The 22,965-nt window shown below is 39.7% G+C and overlaps 1 protein-coding gene across 1 annotated transcript in view; it reads right to left on the bottom strand.

Moving 5' to 3' along the window:
• Positions 1-5,852: 5,852 nt before the first annotated feature.
• LOC134303729 (peripheral-type benzodiazepine receptor-associated protein 1-like) overlaps positions 5,853-22,965 on the bottom strand; it is an 80,189-nt gene continuing 63,076 nt past the window's right edge. Inside the window, exons 21-33 of the mRNA XM_062989200.1 lie at positions 21,885-22,331; positions 21,080-21,484; positions 20,590-20,754; positions 19,161-19,853; positions 17,971-18,055; positions 17,181-17,299; positions 16,899-17,067; positions 15,112-15,180; positions 13,674-13,727; positions 11,356-11,462; positions 10,790-10,861; positions 10,274-10,390; positions 5,853-9,184 (exon numbers count right to left, since the gene is read on the bottom strand). Coding sequence (XP_062845270.1) covers positions 8,885-9,184; positions 10,274-10,390; positions 10,790-10,861; positions 11,356-11,462; positions 13,674-13,727; positions 15,112-15,180; positions 16,899-17,067; positions 17,181-17,299; positions 17,971-18,055; positions 19,161-19,853; positions 20,590-20,754; positions 21,080-21,484; positions 21,885-22,331 — 2,802 coding nt within the window. The 3' untranslated portion in view covers positions 5,853-8,884. The remainder of the gene's footprint in view (positions 9,185-10,273; positions 10,391-10,789; positions 10,862-11,355; positions 11,463-13,673; positions 13,728-15,111; positions 15,181-16,898; positions 17,068-17,180; positions 17,300-17,970; positions 18,056-19,160; positions 19,854-20,589; positions 20,755-21,079; positions 21,485-21,884; positions 22,332-22,965) is intronic.

Here is a 22,965-nt window from a genome sequence, read left to right as displayed (position 1 = left end):
TTGGTCTTCAGACCTGCCTTAAATAGGACTTATACCAAAGTGTTTATCTAAGGTCAGTGTTCATAACTTCATGATTTAAAAAGCCTAAGCAAAAATGAGAATTATGGGAGGTTATCAAAACAAAATAACCCACCTGGATGATCCAAAACCTTCTGGAATAAGGTTTTATGGACAAATTAAGCCAATTTTAAATTTGATAGTGAACTTCTTGTTGACAGTCAAACCTGGTGGTGGTAGTTTGGTTTTGTGGAAGATCATCAGGACCTGGAAGACTGCAGCTGTAACTGAATATTCTTGAGGCAGAATTGGGTTATAAAACAGGACAGTAATCTAAAAGCAACCAGAAGGATGACTTTATTAGGATTAGGATTAGTAAAATAAGCAGTTGATGTGTGAAAATGTGCAAAGACAAGTGGACAAACATTTCTCTGAATTATTGTAAAAGACTTAAATCCAATCAGAGAAAGCATTTTTACAAGTGTGATAAGTAACATCTTTAAATAATTACAAAATGCGTTTTTTTGCATTGTGTAATATCATTTTTGTGTAATGACCTAAAATTAGTCATTGTGACATGCAATACAGCACTCTATATTAAAACACCTGAGTCTATGTATATCGAGTAATGCTGCTCTATCTGAGTAAGGACTAAGGCTAAAAGATTATCTCGGCAATGCTCTGTTGCTCAATCTAAACGTGTCCAAATAATTTTTTGCACACTTCCTTTAAAAATTCTGGTCTTTCTGACTCCTCAGTGCCCATTTCAAAGGCTCACTTCAACATTTCCACAGTGATGCAAATGTTAGGCAATGACCGGGCTAAAGAGAAGGCTAGAATATGTGAAGATATATAGTGTAATTTTTGTAAAAACAATAACTGTATTAACTTTAATGCAGAATGCATTTCCAATTTTCACATAATCAGTAATGCAAAAAGTATGTAGACACCTGACAAAACCTTCAAATGCGTCTGTGGGAATTTGTTTGCATTTAGGTTCGCATGTACTGATCCTGGATGAGAAAACTTGGCCCACAATTGATGTTTCAATTCATCCAAAATTTATTGAAGGGGGTTGGAGGTAAAGTATTCTGGAGCAGAAAAATGCCTTCCCTAAACTGATGCCACAAACTAGGAAGCATATAATTTATGTTATATAATTAATTATCCCGCTTGATCAGGAAAACATGGGTATGGATGATGGGATTTTATAAGTAAAGTAAAAAACCCCATCTAATTTAAACTTTGCCCTATGCCCCCTAATTACTGTAAGTAATTAGTTAGAAAGTACCAAAAGTGGTATGTGCTTGGTATCATGCCCAAAATATATTTTGTTAATTGGCATTTGCTTATGTAGATGAATAAAACTGCCATTTATTTTGAAATGACAAGGAACACTGTCATGTTTCAATATTTGCACTATTACTACTACTAATAATAATAATAATATTCTGCCATGTCCCCAAAACATACTGATATTGGCATTGTCATCATTGTGCTCCTAATTTTCTACACCTTTAATACTATATTAAAAAGTAAAATTATATCCTATAAGACCGTCATATAAGCAAGTGTGTGGATAGTTTATTATTATTATTTTTGTCAGTTTACAAAATCATATAATTATTTGGTGTGACGACCTTTGCCGACCCAATTCTTCTAGGTACACTTGCACACAGTTTTTGAAGGAACTCGGCAGGGAGGACGTTCCAAACAATTCTCTATGAGAACTAATCATAGATCTTCTGTGGATGAAGCCTTGCTCAAATCCTTTAAGGCTCTTCATTCAGGGCTCTGTGGGGGGCATATAATCACTTGATGACACCTGCTGCCATTTTTCTGCACCCCAGTTCCTATGTTTTAATGCAAAGTTCAGTCGCTTGGCCTTGTTTCCAAAAAGTGGAATTCTTCCATGAAGACCATTTCTGGTCAGACTTCTCCAAACAGTAGATGGATGTACTTGGGTCCCACTGGTTTCTGTCAGTTCTGAGCTGATGGCACTGCTGATTTAGATGGAAAGCAAGCATTATGTGTCTTTCATCCACTGCACTAAGATTCCTTGGCCGACCACTGCGTCTACGGTCCTCATCGTCACTATAAACTTTGACTCTTTAAAAGCCATATTAAAAATTATATCAAATTATATCAAATTTGTCCTCCAAATATATGTATAAATAATGAAATGTTTATATTTAAAAACTAAAAATGTATTAATGTATTCTAAAAGATGCAAAATATATGATTTAAGTACTATTAGGTAACTTAATAGACCTCCATAAGTCAAGAAAAAGGCCAATAATTTTAAAATGAGCCCAAGACAATCGTTTGAAAAGTACCAATAATTAACCAAATTAAACTGACATTTTTATACATGCAAACAAAAGAAGGTGGTATTTTTTCTAAAAAAGGTTCAATACCCATTTAATGCTATGTTGCACCATATTATAACTCTAAATACCCATAGTGTGCTGGCATTTTCATACATGCATACAAGAAAACATGGTAATTATTCAAAATAGCATGTTAGAAATTACTACCCCATACGCCTAAATACAAATAAATAATGCTTTTTTTATGTGTAAAGACACAAAGGGTAACAAGGTATTTTATGTACAAAACAAATCAATTATTCTACAATTATTTAAACAATTCTATTAAATTATATTATAAAGTACTGCAAAGCAACATTGGACTTTCCACTGCAAAAAAAAAAGAAAAAAGAAAATAGGAAAGCATCATGATAAAAAAAGCATCATATTAACCTATAAACCCCCATGTGCCCAATGAGTTTGACGATTTTATTGGTAAAGACGAGGAAAAATGAAAAGTTTAAGGAGCTAACTAAGACACCCTAGTCTGTGACTGTTAAACCTCTTCCTGTGTGGTTTAACACCACGTGTCTGAGGGGGTTAAAAGGAGCGCTTCTCCTTTCGCTAGCCCATTTCTACTTGGGCCGAAGATGTAGAAGACTTCGAGAAAGAGAGACCTCAGGACGAGAAAGAGTGACGCCGAAAAGAGAATGAATTGCTGTTGGGCTTTGCTCGTACAGGTTTGATATAATATAAACTGGGACGATTGTTGTGAGGTTAAGGTGGAAGGTCAGGTGCAATTTATTTAATGTTAGTTAACTGAATTTAATTGTGTAATTTTTAAATGCATATATATTTGGATATGATTTGATACTTTATATTGTTTGAAGAAATACTGATTATTTAATTAATTTAATTAATGTGTAAAATTTAATATATAAAAATGTATGTACCGTGTTTCTCCGTACATAACATTTAGTACCTTTGGTTCCTTGGTAATTCTTTAAAATTAATAAATTTTTAAGGAACTTTTTAAATTTAATTTATTTATGTAATATTATTTGTATTGTTATTAATACAACTAGAATAAATAGCATGATATCACAATTGCTAGCAACTTCCTGTTAACCTATTGCACTGCAAAGTGTCAAATTTTTTACTACCATTTTTTAACCACCGTCAAAATACATTGTTACCCACAGTATTTTAAAAATAAGCTCTAAAACCTAGTTATATTTATTTAATAATTTACTGCAATTTTACTCTTCATCTGGTTAAAAGAAACAGCTTACTCATTCTGATCAAGATGGCCGCCAAGCTTGCTAGATTAGCATGAACTAAAAGGAAGAAGTAAGCTTCCACTTGACTTAAAAATAGTTGCAGTGTTAAATATTTAGCCTTGTACAAATTAAAACTTTACTGTTTATAAACCTGCTAATAAATTCAGCGTACTTTCTTTAGACAGACACATTTTCCACTAAAATTAAAGTTTTTTGTTCTTTTTTGTACATGTAGGTGTAAAACAGTGAAAACCCAATGTTCAGTGCTGATATGTTAAACTAATGCAGGCACAAGTGTCTATCTCTAAGAGTTCTAAAACAGTGTGAAGCGCCTGGGTGTGGTTATTACAGGCAGCTGTGTAACGTGCGTATAAACAGGCCGGAAGAGCAAGTGTATGTGTGTGTATGGGTGTGTGTGTGTTTTGGGGGGGGGGGGGTGTTGGGTCTTAACCACTATCTCTACAGGTGTGACTTATCACAGATGAACCAAGGGCCCAGAAGGAGCTGCACACTGGAAGTACAGTGCAGTCATCCATAAAGTAGAAAGCACTACTAAACCCCTCGCCACAGTGTAGTGTTTCCTACTTTATGGATGAGTGTACTGTTGGCTACTGGGAGCACGTCACCGACTCGACACAGCACGGGGACAAAAGGGGAAGTGGACTTGTTTCAGTGTTCTGTGCACTGCTCACTGTGTTCAGCTAAACCCACATGAGCAGCTACAAGCAAGGAAACAAAGTCCATGCATTTAAATAGCTTTAGAATAATTACTTATATTATATAATGATTATATAATAATGCATTATTCATCCTGTATACAATATTCAGTTTCTTTATAGTTCTATTTCAGTTCATTGTTGAATAAAATGAATAACTGAAAATGCTGTGGGTTGTGTTTTTTTTCTTCTTTTTTTGTCTATGCACACATACATAATAACACAAACCTACACTGCACATATTTCACACAAACCTTAATCAGTGAAAATACCCAAAACTGTTTTACTTATCCTATATTTTAATTTATGCTCTTATTATAAACATTTTAAACAACTTTGGCTTGTTTTAATATTTTTTAATTACTTGCAATCAGACTTATAAACTCTGATCCTATTCTATAGTTTTTTTTTAGTAATTAAATGCTTGAAATAAGTACAAAAATTAGTAATTCATATTTAAATATAAACATATATTCTACAACTTATAAATAATTATTTTTTTTTATTTTACTTTATTATGTAATTATTAAATTATTGTAATAATTTAAACACCATTTCTATATATTTATTTATTAAATGTATTTATAAAATAACATGTTTTACTCTATTTGTATTAATAATTAATATATAAATGTGACAATAAATACTTAAATAGTAAATAATTGCTAAAATACTGAGACAATATAATTAGTAACAACAAATTAAAATAAAAATATTACATTAAATTCTATTAGAACGTTTTTTTTTAAATCACAAGAATAATTTTAGATTTTCATTACATTTTAAAACATATAAACAGATTATTTAAATATTTTTTTTATTTAAGCAGTCTTTGTCAATTATTTTATACTAGAATTTTTTTTAAGTTAATCTTATACTTATTTGCTTAATGTAACATTAAAAAAAACAACAAAAAATGCAAGTAATTGTGCAAACATTTGTTTACATTTACATAATCAACACATTTTTTTATTTGTTTAAATGACTAGGGGTGTGCAAACTTTCACATAAAGATTATATTTATATTGTTTTAAGTATTAAGTGGATCTACTATGACTTTTTTATTTTTAGACACAACATAAATGATCATATAACTTATTTATAAAATAAGGCTTTATCCAATGTTGGAATATGCAAATATTAAAATGTTAGAATATTATCTTAAAACAAAAGTGTTTATTTAAAAATGTTTCTAGTTTTATTTTTTTTAATTCTACAGGATATTTTAATAATTTGTAAAGTAATTTATAATAAAAAAACAAATACTTATAATACTTAATTAATTAATTAGAAACACAGTAGGGTATCTTGCAGTTCTACAAAGTTAATACATTCCCATAATTCATGCATTAAACATTTAATCCGCCTTATTACTATAGTTTATTGATAAATAAAAAAAGACAATAACACTGTCTAGGACCCACATGTTCAATAAATGTGTTTGTGTATGTAAACCTACAGTGCAAAAAATCTTACACATGCATATTTGATTTTTTCCCCTTTAAAAATAAATGTTTAATAGAATAAAACACTAAACATTCTTTCTGCAAAAATAGATTTTATTTCTGTAAAAATGTCCTGTAAATGACAACGGCCTCTTATTAAGCAACAATGTTATAAGCCATCAGTCAAATCCTTAAATCAACATGCAAAAAAACAGAAAATACATTGTTAAAAACAAAAACAGACCATATTTACACATTTGTCAAAAACTGCTTACAAAAACCTTTTTACAAAACATGTTAACATTCCAGTACTTCCTTCCAGAAGCCAGAACCGATAAACATGATAACACAGCCTCTCGGACAAACCTGCACACTGTACATTATACACAGAGAAAAGCACCAGCACTGGGCTGGGTGCTTCACATCAACTTGGCCGTTACTGCATCCAGTGGAAAAAATACTACAAAGCAATGCAAATGACTATATTTAGTTATAGATTCATAAATAAGGCCGTGTACGAGTGCGACTATTATGCATGCAGTCAGTAGAGTCGAAGTAAACATTACAAGTAAGACTAAATAACGTCTCATAAGGCTAGGAAGTTATTATGACCTACAGTATACGTACTAGCAGGCTAGCGTAAAGCGTACAGGTTATACAGACCTGCAAACGTCAGTGAGGCAGCATTCACAAGGACATTGTTGCCATTGTTTTAATAAAAAACCTCAGGTCTCAAACCACACATCCGTGCCTAATCAGAATGAAAATGCACAGGATAAGGTGGCACAGCAGACTAATGTGCTAATGAGCTACTTCAGAGACCCTGGATTAAGCAGAATGAATAGAAGAATAGAATGCCTTTATTTGTCATATATACATATACAGATGTACAGTACAACAAAATTCTTTCTTCAGAGCGCAGGGTCAGCCATTGTTCGGAGCCCCTGGAGCAGAGAGGGTTAAGAACCTTGCTCAAGGCCCCAACAGTGGCTGGATGGCAGAGCTGGGATTCAAACTCTCAACCATTCAGTTGATAGCTCAAAGCCCTATCCAATAGGCTACCACTGTCCTGGCTGAACAGGGAGTTTGAACCCTGGAATCTCAGATTAAGATTAAAAGCCTGATGCTCTACCTATCAAGGCCCTAAGTCTCAGAGATGTCACAAACACAAGTGGCCGTATCCAAGAGAGAGAGAATTTAATGTGCTGATATGAGCGGTAGAAGAATACAGAGAGACCAGAGTGGTCATTAGGCAATTTTATTTTCACCCAACCTTGGACCAAGTCTTGGTTTGATGGGTCTGGTATGACTGAACACTATTGGTCTGAACAGAAGCAATGAACTCAATACTCTGGGTTGATAGAGTGGTGGCTGTTATAGCTGCAAATGGAGATTATGGCTCCATATTAGTCACCCATGGTTTTGGAATGGGATGTCCAACTAGGTCATGGCCATGTTTCCACATACGTTTGGCCATTTAGTGTTTGTTAACAGAAAGCATTGAGATAGAAATCAACACCAGGAGGGCATTATTCCAAAAAATGTCCTTGTGAATGTGGCCTTATAGCAAGTTTTAGGATTATAGTGCAGATTATGGATCAGTGCTTGGCTAAAAGCTAGAAAACGTTAGATACAAGCTAAAGAGAGAGCGAGAGAGACTTTACAATCCAGTGCTTCCAGTTTAAATGCTTCAATAGAAAGTGTTAAAACTACCATGCTTGATCTACATTGCGTTTTGAAGATCTACCTGTACTTCCTGTGTAATGCATCGCTAGTGCTTTGACTCATCAGCTGATCAGCTGTCATCTTATCACTGGTCTTCAAATCACCAGCAACATAAAGAGCACCAAAAAATTTGGCAAGATGTAAAACTCGTCCTAGATTAGCTGAGACCACAATGACACACAGTGCTGCCCAGCTTCCACCTACACCTGAGACATGATTTTACAATACAAATCAAACACAATCAAAAATAATATTAATTTAAATACGATCCGTCATCAAGTGGGTCAAAGTTTTATTGTCAAAATACTAAATATTATATTTACTATGTCATTTAGAAAGGTTGTTTTTTATTGCCTTTGAGTTCACTTATTCTTTGATTACCACTAGAACGGTTCCGGTCAGCTACAGGTACTGTTATGGTAAAGTTCAAGACTGCCAAGTGCTACCTGTGAAGTATGGTGGAGGATGTTTTTATTTTCTCCTTTTCTTGGAATGTTTCCCCCAACTTTCTCCCCTAATCTAGTCGTATCCAACTACCCTGATTGCGCCAGGCTTCACCTCTACCGATACAACCCTCTATTGTTGACTGAAAAGCTTTGCAACTGACACACGCCCCCTCCGACACGTGTGCAGTACCGACTGCCCCTTTTCACCTGCACGAGGCGAGTTCTTATGCAGATCAGCCTTGTGCAGAGAGCCACACCCTGATCAGTATTACTCCCCAACTCTGCGCAGACGCCATCAATCAGCCAGCAGAGGTCATAATTGCACCCGTTATGAGCAACCCTGGTCCGACTTACCAACCCTGTAAACAGCCAATCGTTGTTCAAGTGGCCGCCCAGTCCAGACGATTTGGGGGGGTTATATGGCACTGCACAAGCAACAGCACATCAAATGCAACTTTGCAAAAACTGAACCAAACAATCCATGAAATCATTTCAACATTCCAGATGTTGATTTCATTTGTACTATAGACTGACTTAGACTTTGGCCATAGCCAACTCCCACATTGACTCAGATACTCCCGTCTTTTGAAAAGTCATAACTAAACACCAGGAAAACCTATATTTTGATAAAGTAACCAGAAAGTAAATCATTCCAGCTGCTAACTAGTCTTACTTATAGTCTAATTAAATGATTAAGAAACAGTTCAGCTTTGAGTTGAGTGTTTTACCACCTGGGCTTAACAAACTTTAAATCGGCTTTGAAGCAAAGCAAGAGGAACCATCCTCTATTAGGCAAAAAAAATCATGCACTATTTATGACTACATGTAGTGATAACTAGCTCACTCACTCCCTCACACCTACCAATAAATCACAGATACTTTAACGTCAGGCGAATCAACGTCGACGTGGAAGAAAGTGCAAGCAGCAAACGATTCAAGGTCGCAGTCTTTTATTCAGCAGTGCAGTTATTCTTTCTTGCTGGATCCCAGCTTCTTGAACAGTTTCTTCCCTTTAGAGAAGAAGCCTTTTTTCTTTTTGCCAGGAGGAGAGGTGTTGGTGAGCGAGTGTCCGTCCGAGGGCTGAACGCAGATGGAAAGCGGGACTGTGGATGAAGAGGGACCAGGCAGGAGTTCTGGACAGAGGTCTAGACGAAGGTTGTGGTGCTGATCAGGGCTGGAACTTTGTTCCGCATGGTTTCGTGGGCTCTCGTCTTGGGGACTGGGTGTTACAGGATCCGGCTGGCGTAATGATGCGGTCTGGCTTACCTTTCAGGCAGAAAGATTAAAGTGATGATGATGGGTTTTAATGTTCTGGATTTTGTGACTGCTCATCTGTTTTGAACATTCTGAACACTGAACATAATCAACACCACAATATTGCATAGGAATGATCTGCACCATTTAATAATGTCTTAATCTTATTTAAAAGCCTTACTGTATCTTATCATATTCATGTAAATTTGGAGGCTCAAACACAGTGGTAAACAGAAATTAGAATAAAAAAACACTGGAAATCCTTCAAGTATGCAGAGTCAAAGCCACTGAAAATCCACCGTTTCACGAAAGTAAAGGCAATCAAAGGCAGCATACAAAAAGGGGCAACAGGTAGGTGTACGTCATAAATCACAGATTAATAAACTAAATGCAGACATAAAAGGTTCATGGTAGTCTGGGATTATACTTGCCACGTGACTTGGAACAGATATAAATGAGAAATATGGTTACTGGTCAGTGTAGGAATGCTAGTGTGTATTTCCAAACTGGCACAGTTAAAACTTTACATGTTGAAAATGTATTCATATATAAGTAGATTTGATACAGTACTTGTTATTGTATTATCTGGCTATACTGCCAGAACAATAAACACAGATAGGTATAGAACTCAGATCTGGTCACTTTCATTTCAAGGGTGCGCACAAACAATGCACTGAATACGTACAGTAATACGCTGCAGATATTTCAGCAAGTATAATCCCAACCTATAGAACAAACCAGGGACTACAGTCTGTAGGTGGTGAGGTTCGGGTTGAAGAATTCTGTAAAGCACAGGGGACAGGGCAAGGACACTTACTGTTTAAAGTGCACACCTCGCCTGTGCCTCTGCACCTCAACATGCAGAAAAAAATGCACACAAAAAACAGACAAATAAGCCATGCAGAACCAAGATGAACAAAACCAACAACATTTGACGTGAGTTTAAGATGGAATGAAGAAAGACATGCTGCTGGATATGAAATGAACTGAAATACGTTCATTTTAAGTGACTCGCAGCAAGTTGTGCTGTGGTTCTATCATCAGCATCATTGAATAAGGGCATCGGCTAAATGCCAAAAATGTAATTGTAAACACACGTACCTGCGAGTCTCTGCGGCTGTGAGGTATTCTGTGTTCAGCTACTGTTTCCTCTCTGGTCTCTGGAAAGGCCTGCAGGAAGTTGGACGGTACCAAGCCTTTCTGACCATTCAAGTCTCCCTAAGAGGGCGACAACGACATATCAGGTCATGAAAGTCTAAATTATGCCTGAAAACACCAGAAAACAACTTGTAACCTTTCTGAAATACAGGTTCAGCTCATTTGAATGGAAATAAACATCAATAAATTAAAAAAAGAGGCTTTTAATCCAACAATATTTTGACCTATATATAGGTGATCGGTCTAAAGGGGTGTGGTTGTCATGGATTTACAATTATTTTGTCCATCCTCTGTATGCTTCCTGTTTTGATTTATAGGGGCAACAAGTGAATGCAGCACTTTTTAAATAAATAAATACATTCTAATGTAATTTCCTTTTATTGTTCCATTAATTCCTGCTTTCTTATTCCTTGGTTTTCCAAAAAAAAAGGTAAATACAAGGTAATATTTGCTACTCACATAAAAGAAGCCATCATCATCCATATCTCCAAAAACATAGATTATATCCCCTGCATTAAAGATCAGCTCAGCCTGCAGAAATCGAAGAACAGATCAGATATTTAATTTTTTACTCTACAATTTACACCAAGAGCAACAATGTGACTAGTGATTGTCTAGTCAAGTGATAACCAGGTTTTTCCACTTGCACATGTACAGTTATTTACTTTAAACTATTAATTACCTATTAATTACACCACAAGTTCCCCTGTAGGTGTAACCCTTCTATACTTGGACCTGCTAGTGTAACAATATATATGCTATATGACCAGACGTATTTGGACACTTGACCATAAGCTTTTCAGTTATATCAACAGCCACTCATCTGAAAAGTAGTCTGTGGGAATTTGTGCCCTTTTAGTCAAACGAACAATTGTATAGCTAGACATGATGTTGGTCAAGAAAGCCTTAATTGACGTTCCAGTTAATTCCAAAGCTGGTCAGTGGGGTTGAGGTCAGGGCTCTGCATTCATAAATTAGGGCCTAATCATATAACTCAATCATGAATATGTAAATAAATATATTACCTCAACGTCAGCGTTTGGTGAACTTTCTCTTGGATCGTAATCAAAGACAGCCACCATCCTGCGAGGTGTTGGGGTTCCCATGGCAACTCCTAAATGTCGACTGTTTTCTGTTAATGAAATAGAAACCGTTCCACATTAAAAGTCACTCCTGACTAATCCAAATCCCAGTACCACACACACTAGACCAATATGTGCATTTATTACTTGTACTATCAGTGAAAGATCTAAGCCATAAAGGATGTGGTCTTGGGTCTTTCTCTGATGAAGAATAGACAGACATATGAGGGACAGTGGTTGCCTAGTTGGTGGATCTTTAGGCTATCAATTGGAAGACTGTGGGTTCAAATCATGGTACTGCCAGACAGCCACTGTTGGATCCTTGAGCAAGACCCTATACCCTCTCGGCTCCAGGGGCGCCGTACAGCCTGCGCTTCCAAAAAAAGCTTGGATATGTGGGGGGAAAGTATACATCCCATCCATGCAAACATGCTTTGTAGCCTGTGCGAGTGGCAGCCTGTTACAGCAGCTCTTTCTTTTCCTTGTTTCCTATATTAATTATTGCATTATTATTTTTGGAATATTTCCTAGTCAATTTCCCTGATGGGAGCAATAAAGTTGTATCTATCATTTATATATCGTTTAGTTAATGCTAAGACTAACAGTGCCGACTGTATCAAAATTATCATCAGAGATTACATGATTAATTCTTAACCTCATTCTCAGCAGGTTTAGCTTGATAGTAATGTAATAGTGCTTCCAGACAAAATAAATTAGTCTCCAAAAGTTTAAACTTAACTTGATATAGAAATATGCAGACGCTGATTTTTTTATGCATAAAGCACATTCTTCAAGGTCACGTCAAACTTGTATCACAGTCTAAAAACCACTAATAATATTTCTAATTTGTCCTATTACTTTTGTGATACTGTAAACATACATGTCAAAGCTTTATTAAAAGAAAAGGATCAGTCTACGGACTGAAAAACTAAATTAAATGAAACCATGCAGCACACAGTATTTGGGTTATAGGACATATATAAGGCAGGAAATGCATGCAGGTTAGAAAGCACAAGTGAAACAGAAAGCAGACAGAACTAGTCGTGAGTTGCTGTTCCTGTGAGGGTAGATTTGATTCTTCCTAATCTTGAGCATTCTGGGATAAAGCAGGGACACATTTTCATGACACAGAACGATATTTTGCTAACACAATGCTACAGTGTAAATAGACTGACATTTTAATTGCTAATGTAATTAAAACTGGGATTAAAAACAGGGATTAAACCTAAATCAAACCTATAAAGGTAAAAATAAAGGCTAATTTAAAGTTTTACTCAGAGCTGTATTGTGCACGAATCATCCATCTCTAGTACATCTCTTGGGGAGGTGCCTTGACCAGCCAGGAAAGGCTGCAATTGCAGCAGCAACCACTCCCTCCCTCGGGCACAGCCAATTGCCAATTGTGCCTGTTGGACGCCCATCCAGGTCAATAAAAGCATACATCCCAACCATGCAAAATGCTTTGTAACCTTTTTTTCTGTTTCATACACTTGTACTGTGTGAGCTGCAGCCTGTTACAGCAGCTCTTTCTTTTCTTGTCATTTTTTAAATAAACCCATCTTGATTATAAAATTTTTTCTTATTGTTTTTTCTTTTACGCTAACCTGTCCAATCACGAATGTGAAACCAGTAAGATTAGGAATCCTAGGTAAATATCCTGAGGGTACAAATAAAGTCGTATCTATTTTATCTTTGGGACTAGCAGTGCCAACAGTATCAAAATTATCATTGTATTGTCACACAAACAATGTGTCACATTGCTGTCAGCGAATCATTCATGTCTTGTACAGCTTTGGGTAGGCGTCTTGATCATCCAGCAAATGCTGAAATAGTAGCATCAACAAACCCTCCCTCAGGCACAGCCAGTTGCCAATTGTGCCTGTTGGACACTCATCCAGGTTGACAGCACAGAACAGAACTTTCGACAGCTGAGCAACTCGAGCACCCAGGTATCACCCAAGTATTAAAAACAGTAAAACAGTTTATTCACAGTGTGTGACATCAGAGTTAGTCGTATAGAACAATAATTAGGTCAAAAAAGCATATCATGGTGAAAGAAAAATGAACAGGTTATAGCATGACGGCTCCTCTGCTCTCAACCTGTCTTAGCATGATGCAATGATTAATTGGTTAAAGATGGTTATAAGGCATGCACGTCCGCATACTGATCATGCTGTCAAACAACAGGATGGATTTCTTCCATGCTGTTAAGAAAAAGCACAAACGCAAAGACAAAGGACATTCGGAGACGTGCTTCAAACCTTGACTGGAGGAATCGATGGTGGACGTATCCTCCCATACGGCTGTCGATTCCACTATATCAGAGAGGAATGAAAGGTTAGAGTTTACTTTCTTTCCAATTTAAATGGGTAAGATACCAGAGGGTGACCAGACGAAAGCCTAGGGAATTTAGGAAACATATACACGAAGGCTGCACTGAAGAAGAACATGGCATAAAGCAAAACTGAGAGGATTCTGTGACAACAATATTCCAATTTTTTAAATATAGTATATACTCTATATGGCAAAAGTATGCAAACATCTGACATCCCATGTCAAAGCCATGGGCATTCTCTTTTTTAAAAATAGCATTTCCTCCAAATTGCAGCTGCGCTACTGCTTCTACCACCTCTGGCTTGACCATGGAGAGCTGCAGACTTCTTACAATCACCACATATGGAGATTTACGCTCTGCTCTTCATGAAGTATCCACCCCTTTGTGCACTGGGGGCCTCGATCAGCAACCAGAGGTTGAATTTGCAGCAGCGGGTAACCCTATCAACCTCTCACCCTCCCTCAGGCACGGCCTATGTCTGTTAAATACCCACACAAGTTGAGAGCACAGCTTAGATTTAAACTCAAGAGCTCATTAGTGGACTAGTAAGCAGTGCCATCTCAGCTCTCCCATCATGGGCATTAACTTGCCATTAAGCTATAATTGATACCCCTGTCTTTTAGAAAGGATTTACTATTAAAAATAGCATTTTTAGGCCGCTCAGGAGGCGCAGAGGTAAAATACACTAGCACACTAGAGCTGGGTTTTTGAATACATCATATCAAATCCAGAGCGACTACATGAACAGTGATTGGCTGTTGTTCACAGGGTAGGATGAGTCGGACCAGGGTTCCTCATAACTGATGCAATTACGATCTCTGCTGGCTGATTGATGGCGCCTGCGCAGAGTTGAGGAATAATGCTGATCAGGGTGTGGCTCTCCGTGCCCAAGGCTGATCCGTATATAAACTCGCCTCATGCAGGTGAAAAGATGCAGATGGAACTGCACACGTGTCGGAGGGGGCGTGTGTCAGTAGCGAAGCTCCTCAGTCAGCAGTGGAGGGTTGGATTGGTATTGGTCACAAACGTGCTGGACCAGGAAAGGTCCTTCCACAGATTGTTGCCATAAAGTTAGAAGCATTTTATTCATTTTATGCACCTGTTAGAGTGTGTTTGGCTCAAACTCCTGAAATTATGAGTTAAGAAAGGTGTCTACATACTTTTGAGATGTTTAACGATTTCTAAGTACAGGTGTCCACATACTTTTGTCCACAGACTATCAGCAGATTCCCCTTTTGCTTAAACAATGAACTCAAGCAATGCGAATGAAATCAACTATTAATGGAGGGTGGTTCCAAAAAAAACCCCAAACAACAAAACAAAAAAGAAGATGGAAGGAACGCTGAAGAGATGCTGAGACACACCTTTCTTGGAGCGTCTAGGTTTGGGCGGCGGGGCCGGACGGGGCGGATGCTGAGCGAGTAAGCACGTGCCTTGATGGAGGTGAGACAGGAGAATGCAGTTTGAAAACAAAACCAGACGACAAGCAGACGAACAAGAAGCCCAAAACAAAGCAGGAAAGAACAACACCAGCAACTACAGCAATGTTGACATAGGGTAAACTTAAAACGGCTGGACGGTCAAGACAGGGTCAGGCTGCCCGTTGTTGGCATCAGATTTAGTCACAGCTGAAACACTTGAATGACCGTGATGACAAAAACTATGACTTTTTTAGGCATTTAAAAAAAAAATCTTAAGCAGTTATGAATAAGCACAAATGAATTCAAGAGTGTCTTAAAACAAAACAGCAATGAATCTTGGGATCTATCTGAAAACCTAGTGAGGTCTTTATACAGACGCACCCCCTTAGAAGAAGGCAGTCTAAATATTTAAATCCCCTAAAATGCTGCCTACCGAGATGCCTTATTCTAAAAGATACTCTAAATGAATCAAGCTAAAAGAGTCAATCTATTACAGTATACGATTTGATGTCTTATTAGAATCCTCTCTATTTAAACAGCTGCCTAGGTAGGCAGTAGGCAGCAAGGCAGCTCACTAGGTTTTCATACAGACCCTAAGTGATGTAGAAACAGCAAATATGTTTATAATATGTACATCAATAATGGGCACAGACAAAAACAGCTCAGCTTCGGTGAACCAGCAAGGTGGCAGCATTGTTAACAATTGGGTCATTACCCAATCCAAACCAACAGATTAAAGCTAAATAAAAGAAGATCTTCTGGAATAACAGTATAAAACCAATAACAATATAAAACATGTAAAATTAGACAGGTTATTCCAGCTCTTATGCAAGTTTAAGCTCGTTTCTATAGTTAAAAAATTAGCCCATTTTATTCCATTATGGGGCGACACGGAGGCTCGATGGGTAGCACTGTCGCCTCACAGTAAGAAGGTCCTGGGTGCGATTCCCAGGTGGAGCAGTCTGGGTCCTTTCTGTCGGGAGTTTGCATGTTCTTCCCGTGTCTCTGTTGTGTCCAACAGTCCAAAGACATGCAAGTGAGGTGAATTGGAGAATACAAATACAAATTTGTCCATGACTAAAATCCTAATAAATAAACACCGTTACGACTGAATAGAATTTGAGCACTACAATCAGTGGCCCAACAGTGGCAACTTGGCTGCAGTGGGACTTCAACTGACGAGGGTTAGAGTTAGGGTTAGTCAGTAGGCTCAGGTCTTTTCAAACAACTTAATAATAACTTGGTTATTAAACTAGTTCATTCATTCTTTGTTTGTTTTACCCCCGCTTTAACCTACTTAGGATCGAGGTGGGTACGATTCACTGGGCGAAATGCAGAAAACACCCTGGACAGGTCCCTGGACGTTTTACTATCTCTAATTAACTTGCCTGCACCCGGAGGGAAGCCACGCAGACTACCTAGGAATCAAACCCAGGACCTTCTTGCTGTGTGGTGACAGTGCTACCCCATTAAATAGTTGGATACCCTAATACTTGGTTTAGAAAGTTGGTGATGCTACCACCTTACAACTGGAAAATATATTACAGCTTCAGTACATAAACCTCAATTAACTCTATATTAATATAAAACAATATATATAGTTTACCGTAGTTCATAGATGGCCCATCACAGTTCATAAATTGCACCAATCATCTATTTATGCTGACCGTTGCCTCTTACAGGATGAATATAAGGTTAGATTTAGGGTCATCTAGACCTGAAACACTTACCAATCTTCTCTATGGGACCCTCAGTGGATAAAAAGCCCTGATGTAGGAGCTGGGCTCTCGTCTCCTCGTCATCCACCTGGATCTCGGATACCATGTTACAGGGCACGTAACCATGACGACCTCCAGACTCACCCTGGTAAAAACCATCTGCATCCTTCTCCCCATAGACCTGAATAAGCAAGGAGCAAAAGAGCTGCATCATGTAGAGAACTTTTGACCATATAGTGAATGTTTGACCTTACAGACTTATACAATACTGGAGAAGTGCAGTTCATGCTGTACCTTAATGATCTGTCCCTCTTTGAATGGAAGCTCCTCATCTGCAGCGTCCCGATTGGGTGACATCGTTGCGGGATCGTATGGGAACAGGGCCACGAAAATCCTCACTTGATCTGCGACAACTGCACACAAAACTCAGAAGTTGGGACCCGGTCTATACCAATTTATGGAAGCTGAACATCTGCCAGCACTTTTTACCAAGCACACCTGGATCAGGACAGTAATGACCATGCTTGCTGTCCTTATTATTAGTCACCAGAAGTAGGAATCATCTTGATGGCACAGCTTAATACGGCACAATAACGGTAGATAGATGATGAGAGAAGTAAGTCAGTATATAGAAGTCACCACAGTGGATCCGGTCTGCATACCAGTACCAAACTTGGCAGTTTTTAACTCCAATTGCCATTCCTGGCACAGCCATCTTTTCTCTATCCAGGCTTGCAACAGCACACTAAGAAGTACGAATCCTTATGGGTAGAATGTCTGGCCAACCCCCTAACCAGCTTCCCATCCCAAGAAATTAGCCAGTCATGTCCTTGCAAAAGCTGCACACCATGGAAAAGACACCAATCCAGTGCGGAACTTCGGCTACTCCCCCTTACAGACACAGCCAATCATGTCTGAATGTGGACGCCCGACCGACTGATAGCACTGCTGGGTTTCCGAACCCTGATCCCAGTTCTGTCATTTACAGCTGTGTCACCTGACCACGCTTTACATACATAGAAAACATATAACAAAAATACAAATACCCCAATAAAAATGGTCATTTCATTTCATGACGTCCTACCTCTGGTCTCCGAGCTCTTCAATTTTGGAGAGAAGTCTTTGGGGCTACACCAGGCCGCTCCTGAATCTCCCAGACCTGCTGCTTCCTGAAGGAGGAAACGAACAGGCTTAGTACTTCACAAACAAGAAACCCACACATCACATACCAGCAGATAGAGATAGAATAGCGGATTTGTACTGGAACAGCAGCACTTGGGGTTGTTCTCACACATACAGATACATGCAGCGCTATACAGACTTCATTAGGGGTGAAGGGATGGTCGGAACATAACCCCAGGATAACACTTTAAAGCACATGAAGCAACTTGCTTGTTGAGGTTTGCTAGGAGAACAGGAGGTCCAACTGGGAAACTACAATGGTTTAAGACAAGTTTGACTGGTCAAGACACAAACATACGAGTCAGGCAGAGGAGCTGCAGCACTACTGACATTCACTATATGGCCAAAAGTATTTGAACACCTGACCATGAGCTTGTTGGACGTCCCCTTTCAAAAACAAATGGTATTTAAATAGACTGACCTCTGTCAGACAAATCATTAAATGTGGCAGTGATAGCTTAGTGGTTAAGGTACTGGGCTAGTAAACAGAAGGTTGCCAGTTCAAGCCCCACCTCCACCAAGTTGCCATTGTTGGGTCCCTTAACCCTCAATTGCTCATCGTGTTCAGCTCATTGTGTAAAAAAAGCGTCTGCTAAATGCTGAAAATGTAAATGTGGAACGTCTGTGGGAATTTGTGCCCATTCTGTCAAAAGGTGACTGCGATTGTATGGCTGGGCACTCATGTTGGTCAAAAAAGTCTCAATTGATGTTCCAGTTCATTTCAAAGCTGTTCAGTAGACCAAGGTGCAGGCCACTAGAGTTTTATTAAACTTTTATAGAGCTTGCTTTGTGCATAGAGGTACAGTCATGCTGGAACAGGAAAGAGCCTTCCCTAAACTGGAAGCCTATAATTTTCTTTATATAATTGATTTATTACAGTTGTTAGCAATTAAATAATTAGAAGTGGATGTCCCAATACTTGTGTCCATATAGTGTAGATGCCCGTGGCATTTTGAAAGCAATTAACATTTTCAAAATAAAAATAATAGACAGCCATGTGGGGCAGAAACTGGGGTACAGAGGGGAGATCTCCATTAAGGTGTGCTAATCCAAAAGGGAGCTATAGCTATAGCTATAAGAGATGCAACACACCCATGAGTGTTGGATTGATGACCCTACGTTAGGCGGTGCGTGTTTGGACAGTTGTTTAGGTGCTGCATGGTGGAAATTACGGTCTCCTCCCTCCACCCACCACTCCGAGCTCATCTGCTCCACCAGGACCTCTCCAGGTTGGAACCCTGCCGGCTCGTCATCGTTATCCGTCCCGTACTCCACATCGATCTCCACAGCTGGCGTTTTCACATGGCGAACCGTCCTACTCAGTAAGTACGGCCTCTGCGCTTCCTGGTCGGACGCCATCTGGCGGCGAAGTAGGGCCTCCCTGCGGAGTCGGTCCCTGTCATGGTGTGCTCGGTGCGCTTGGCGCATCATCACCTTCCTGCTGCAGGGCCCGGAGTACAGACTGCTGTCCGAGTCTTCGTCCTCGCAGCTGGTGGCGTCTATCGCGTTAGCGTAGTGCACGCCGAGCCGCCGGCGGACCTGTGTGGTCCCTCTGAGCTGTGCGTTCAGGTCTTGGATTTTGGCTTTGTACTGGGATGAGGGATGAAAGCTAGCCTCATGTGCACGTGGTTGAGGTTTTCCAGGTCTGGAACGAGGCTCGGACTCACTGTTGTCCTCTTCCTCGGTAACCTCCGGGATGCTGAACAGCTGCTTGTTGGAATACACATGTGGGTGTAGCTTCTGGACCTCCCCAAGTACTTCCTCGTCACTGTCGGCCTCCCATGCCTTGATTGCGGGGCAGGGCCACACCCCAGAACAATCACGGGAGGGACGGGTTTTAAAATGAGCAGGCAAACGAACAGACACAAGAAGGGTAAGTGGACATTGTGGAAGGTCAGAGTGGACAAGAAGAAAGCAAAGAAGAAAATTAGAAATGCAGAACAAAAAAGAAAGAACAGAAAGCTTCAACAGCGGTAACTTTTACAACTGATGCTGGAAAAGATGGATGAAAGCGTCCATCAACCCTTCGAGTCTGACCATGAGCTTATTGGAAATCCCATCCCAAAACCATGGGCATTATTATAAATTTGCTTGTGGCTATAAAAAGCCTCTAGCATCTAGTTATCCCCAATTCCCCATTGTACCACCACCTCTGCTTGCACCGTCTTCATTCTGGCTGAGGAGTCGCATGCAGTCACTTGCTGTTCCTTTTACCCAAGAGTCATGCTATGCTCCATGTGACAGAGCACCCCCCCTTTCATTTTCACACACATTCCAGCACCCAGTCTAGTCCAGGGAATTACTTATCGCAGCGGCAGTGAGGAAAAAACCCCAGCCGGCCTTCCCTTCCTGTCTGTTGGACACCCTGCCAGGTCAGTAGCACTGCTGAGGTTTGAACTTATAAGAGTGTTAGACCACACAAGCACCCACAAGCTTGATTGATGTGGGAATTTTTTGCCTATTCAGTCAAAAAAGCCCATGGGGGTCCCAGGGGGGACTAATAGATTTGATTAGCTCTGACTGCACTGCTTACCCTGCCTGCAGGCCCAGACGTCTTGGGTGTGACATCAGGGGCAGATTCAGAGTACAGATCCTCTTCCTCCTCCTCCAGAATATCAGACAGGTCTGAGCGGCTGCTGTCCACGTGATAGTCAGGAGGAGGGTCCATCAGACCGCCGGCATACACCTGCACACAAACAAGCAAAAATAATCTTGGATCTTTATCCTGCTGCCAATCCAATTGTACCTCAGCTTCAGCTCACATGCTGATGACCTCACATTCTTAATATTGATAGGGAATCAATATTTTTCTAGCTATCCTAATTCAGCTAAACCCTCAAACAGCATCACACTACCCCAACAATGTCTGAAGTGGTTTTATTTTTACTACGAAATGCTGTATGTGTCTTTTGCCAGTCATAAACAAACCTCTGTTATCTAAAAAAATGACGTCCGCTCATATATTTCCCAAATAAAGCTAAAGCTGTGTGTTTCCTGTCCATCAGACCAACCTTTATCCTGGGCTGGGGTTCGGGCCGCAAAAACTCCTCGATGGAAACCAGTCGAGCACTCTGCACCTCCCCCTCTGTCTCTGACTCCACAGGAGAGGAGCTGGCCGGCCTCAGCGGAGGTTTACTGTGCACATTAAGCGCGTCTGTCCCAGGGGCCGTGATCTGGGGTATACTGGGGACTAATGGAGACATGTGAGGCGAGGGGCACTGTTCGTCCAGGAAATCCGAGACGGAGGGGGTCGGACGTTTTGCCACAGGGCTCTCGGTCTCTCTGCAAGGCTCTGGTGTCGCTGTAAGGACCACACTGGGATGGGCTGAAGACGTGGATGCGAGTGGAGTGGCTCTTGGCATGGGCGCTGGGACTGGCAGAGGAGCAGGCACAACCATCGGTGCAGGCACACTTACCTAGAAAAAAGTGGAAAAGTGAACTGAATGAAGTAATATGGTAATTTTTAGTGAACTAGATTTTCTTGTCTTTCGCCTAAATGAATTGGATAACGCAGTGGTAAAACAGACAATAAATGAATGAATTGCTTTTAATTTGATCAGTTCTAAAAAGCCAACAATTCTAGAATTCCAGAACAGCTAAAAATTGTTGAAATGTGCACGTTTGGAAAAGGTTACAAAGCCATGCTTGAGGACTCCACCGAACCATAGTAAGAACCATCATGTCCATTGAAGTTGTGGTGAATTGTAGGACTGAAAGTTCTATGAGAGCTACAGAAAGTACCAATTCAGACGTGTACGAAAATCCAAGGTCTAATCAACGTCTAAACAATATTTTGCACATATTCTCCACACTTACCGGAAGGTTGGCAGTGGCACCAGGAAGTGGACATGCTGCCTGCGCAGCCACGGCTGGGTTCGCCCATGCTTCGACATAAGAGGCAGCTGGCAGAGGGGCATCATCGGTGGCAGCTTTGGGTGTGTTTGAACAGCCATGTGGCGTGGAGCCGAGGGCCACTGTGGGCGTTTTGGCAGCAGACACTAGGGTGGCATCCACAACAGGCTCGGTGTTGGCGGCACCGGTGGGTAGGGCACTGGCATGACCTGGCACAGGCTGGCACAGAGGCGTGGAGGAACCCGCCATGATGGCAGGCAGTTTAACAGGCACATTAACAGGCACAGAGTCAGCTGACTCGCCGTGAGGGGACATGGTGCGCACAGTGAGCTCACGCGCCGATTTTAGAGCTTCTATCTGAGAGGAGCCAATCAGAGCACTGCCTGCAGTGGGCGAGGACACCTCCAGCACCTGTTAGGAGGAGAGGGTATAAGAAATGTCAACAAACATTCAGACAGACATAACAAATGTACATAAAACAATATTTAGTCTAACTGCTCACATGTTTCTGTAAACATTATCAGTCTTTGGTGGTACAGCTGCAAAGAAAAGTTTGTGAACCCTTTGGAATGATCTGGATTTTAGCACTCATTCATTATTAGTATTAATAATAACAGTAGATAAAAATGTGGACAAGCACAACAGTAGACAAGCACACAACTGAATAAAAAATTTAACATGTATAGATAATTGTTGTATCTATTTTTAAATTATGTGTATTTTTGGGTTGACAATTTTAACACAAAATTGGTGTTTTTGACACTGGAACTGGATCTGAGGTATTGTTGCTACACATTAGCAGTAAAGCACATTTGTCTTTCTACCTCTAATTTCATGTTTTTACAACAAAAGTACATTTTACTAGTTTTTAAATCCAAGGTTTTACATATTTTTCCAACCTGCACTACAAAAAATAATTAATGTGATTAGTGAAACCATGAAAAGACAAGAAATTGTGTTACTGGTTCAAGCACAATGGGTTTGTGCCATATACCATCACACATAACATCGAATTATATATTTGTATTCAAAATATAGTCAGACT

Source organism: Trichomycterus rosablanca, chromosome 26 (assembly GCF_030014385.1).
Source record: "Trichomycterus rosablanca isolate fTriRos1 chromosome 26, fTriRos1.hap1, whole genome shotgun sequence".
Classification (NCBI taxonomy): Eukaryota; Metazoa; Chordata; class Actinopteri; order Siluriformes; family Trichomycteridae; genus Trichomycterus; species Trichomycterus rosablanca.
The sequence above is the reverse complement of the archived record's forward strand: the minus strand, read 5'-3'. Positions and strand labels throughout refer to the sequence as shown.